Source organism: Galeopterus variegatus, unplaced genomic scaffold (genome assembly GCF_000696425.1).
Source record: "Galeopterus variegatus unplaced genomic scaffold, G_variegatus-3.0.2 Scaffold1677, whole genome shotgun sequence".
Classification (NCBI taxonomy): Eukaryota; Metazoa; Chordata; class Mammalia; order Dermoptera; family Cynocephalidae; genus Galeopterus; species Galeopterus variegatus.
This window is the reverse complement of record NW_007727788.1, coordinates 353359-355106: the sequence shown is the minus strand read 5'-3', so window position 1 is coordinate 355106 and position 1748 is coordinate 353359. Positions and strand designations below refer to the sequence as shown.

Sequence of the window (1748 nt, the reverse complement as noted above, 5' to 3'; positions counted from 1 at the left end):
CGGGCGGGGCGGGGCGGGGCGGGCGCGGCCCCGAAGCCCCACCCACACAGCCCCGCCCCACCACGGCCCCGCCCCTGCTCCGCCCTCCGCCCGCATTTAAAGGGCTCGCTCTTTCCGCAGCGCAACCTCCGCTCTGTGCCTCGCCTGGCGCGCACCGAGGTGCCTGCGACTTTAATTAAAGGGCCGTCCCCTCGCTGAGACTGCAGCACCGCCCCCCCTGCTCCTCGCGCCTCAAAATGAGTAGCTCCCACTCCCGGGCGGGCCAGAGCGCGGCGGGCGCGGCTCCGGGCAGCGGTGCCGACACGCGGGACGCCGAGATGCCGGCCACCGAGAAGGACTTGGCGGAGGACGCACCGTGGAAGAAGATCCAGCAGAACACGTTCACGCGCTGGTGTAACGAACACCTCAAGTGCGTGAGCAAGCGCATCGCCAACCTGCAGACGGACCTGAGTGACGGGCTGCGGCTCATCGCGCTGCTCGAGGTACTCAGCCAGAAGAAGATGCACCGCAAGCACAATCAGCGGCCCACCTTCCGCCAGATGCAGCTCGAGAACGTGTCTGTGGCGCTCGAGTTCCTGGACCGCGAGAGCATCAAGCTCGTGTCCATCGGTGAGGGCGCGGACTGCCACGGGGCTCCGGGTGCCCAATCCTCCAAGAGGGGGAAGCCGGGGCTCTCCCCCTCCAGAACTTTAGAGAGGGACTTTTGGCCTTCAGGCGCTCCCGTGGTCCTAAAGTGGGGGAGTGGAGTTTGTGAGTCCCATATTCTAAGGGCTCTCGGCCGCTTCTGTCCCTGGAAGATGGGCCCCCCATTGGAGATGGCTCCAACCTCCAGATTAGATCTCCCCTGGGAAACTTGGGGGCCAGAGAGAAATATAGCTAGCAAAACTGCACCGGAGGCGAGTTGGGCGTGGTTGAGTGTAGGGACGTGGATTGTAGTCTACTTAGACACCAATTTTCCTGTTCATCTTGGGCCAAACTCTTGCTTCCATATAGGCCCTGGTTTTCTGCATCTACAGTGCAGGAGTTGGTTGGAAGGTGCTCCAGTGTGCTCGAGGCTCTCTGCCAGTCTAGTGTCCCTGTTACTGGACTGGAGAGGCTGACATTGACCAGGCCTACTGCAGCATCCCAGGCCTTTCTCAGGATAGGGGCTGCGCAGGGACAGGCACCAGAACTGGTGACTTGTGGGGAATATGGAACAGGGATAGAAGAAGGGTGATGAACCTTCTTTTCTTCAGATTTGAAAGGGGCCTTCCAGTTACCCTTATGGCCCTGGAATGTTCCATACTGGTCCATGCTGAGCCCAAGAAAGTAAGGGACCAAGACTGGGTTCCCCCAGCCACTGGGAAGGCAGGTCGCAAGAGCAGAAGTTCTTTCTTTGGAATACCAAGTTGAGGCAGAGGCCCACCCCCCAGTCCCAGCCTCAGTCTAGCCAAGCTGAGTCATCTCTGAGTCCTGAGGGGGGGCAACCGGATGTGAGGAGGCGGGCCACACCCCAGCTCTTTTGGGGGGGTCTCCTTCCTCCTCCCTTCTCCCCTCCTTCTTGTGAGCTGGCTGGAGCAGGCCTAGTTCCCAGAGCTTTGCCATATAAGGCAAAAAAATGTTGGAAAGCAGCAATGATTAGGGGAGGGAGGGGGCCGGCTGGCCCCGGGGCTGGGGAAAGGGGGTGGGATGGGGCGGGGCCTTCCAACCAGGCAGTCGGCCAGCCCTGGGCCCTGGTCCTTCCCCCACTCCTTCGGGCGGGGGACGGG

The 1748-nt window shown here is 61.8% G+C and overlaps 1 protein-coding gene across 4 annotated transcripts in view; it reads left to right on the top strand.

Annotated features, from left to right (window-relative positions):
- The first annotated feature begins 103 nt into the window (after window positions 1–103).
- The window catches only part of FLNA (filamin A, alpha), a 22620-nt gene continuing 20975 nt past the window's right edge, over window positions 104–1748 (top strand). For 2 of the 4 annotated variants that reach the window (XM_008578412.1, XM_008578411.1), the window contains exon 1: window positions 104–609. In XM_008578412.1, the coding sequence (XP_008576634.1) occupies window positions 237–609 (373 nt within the window). In that variant the 5' untranslated portion in view covers window positions 104–236. The remainder of the gene's footprint in view (window positions 610–1748) is intronic. The other 2 variants (XM_008578414.1, XM_008578413.1) reach the window with 2 other exon arrangements.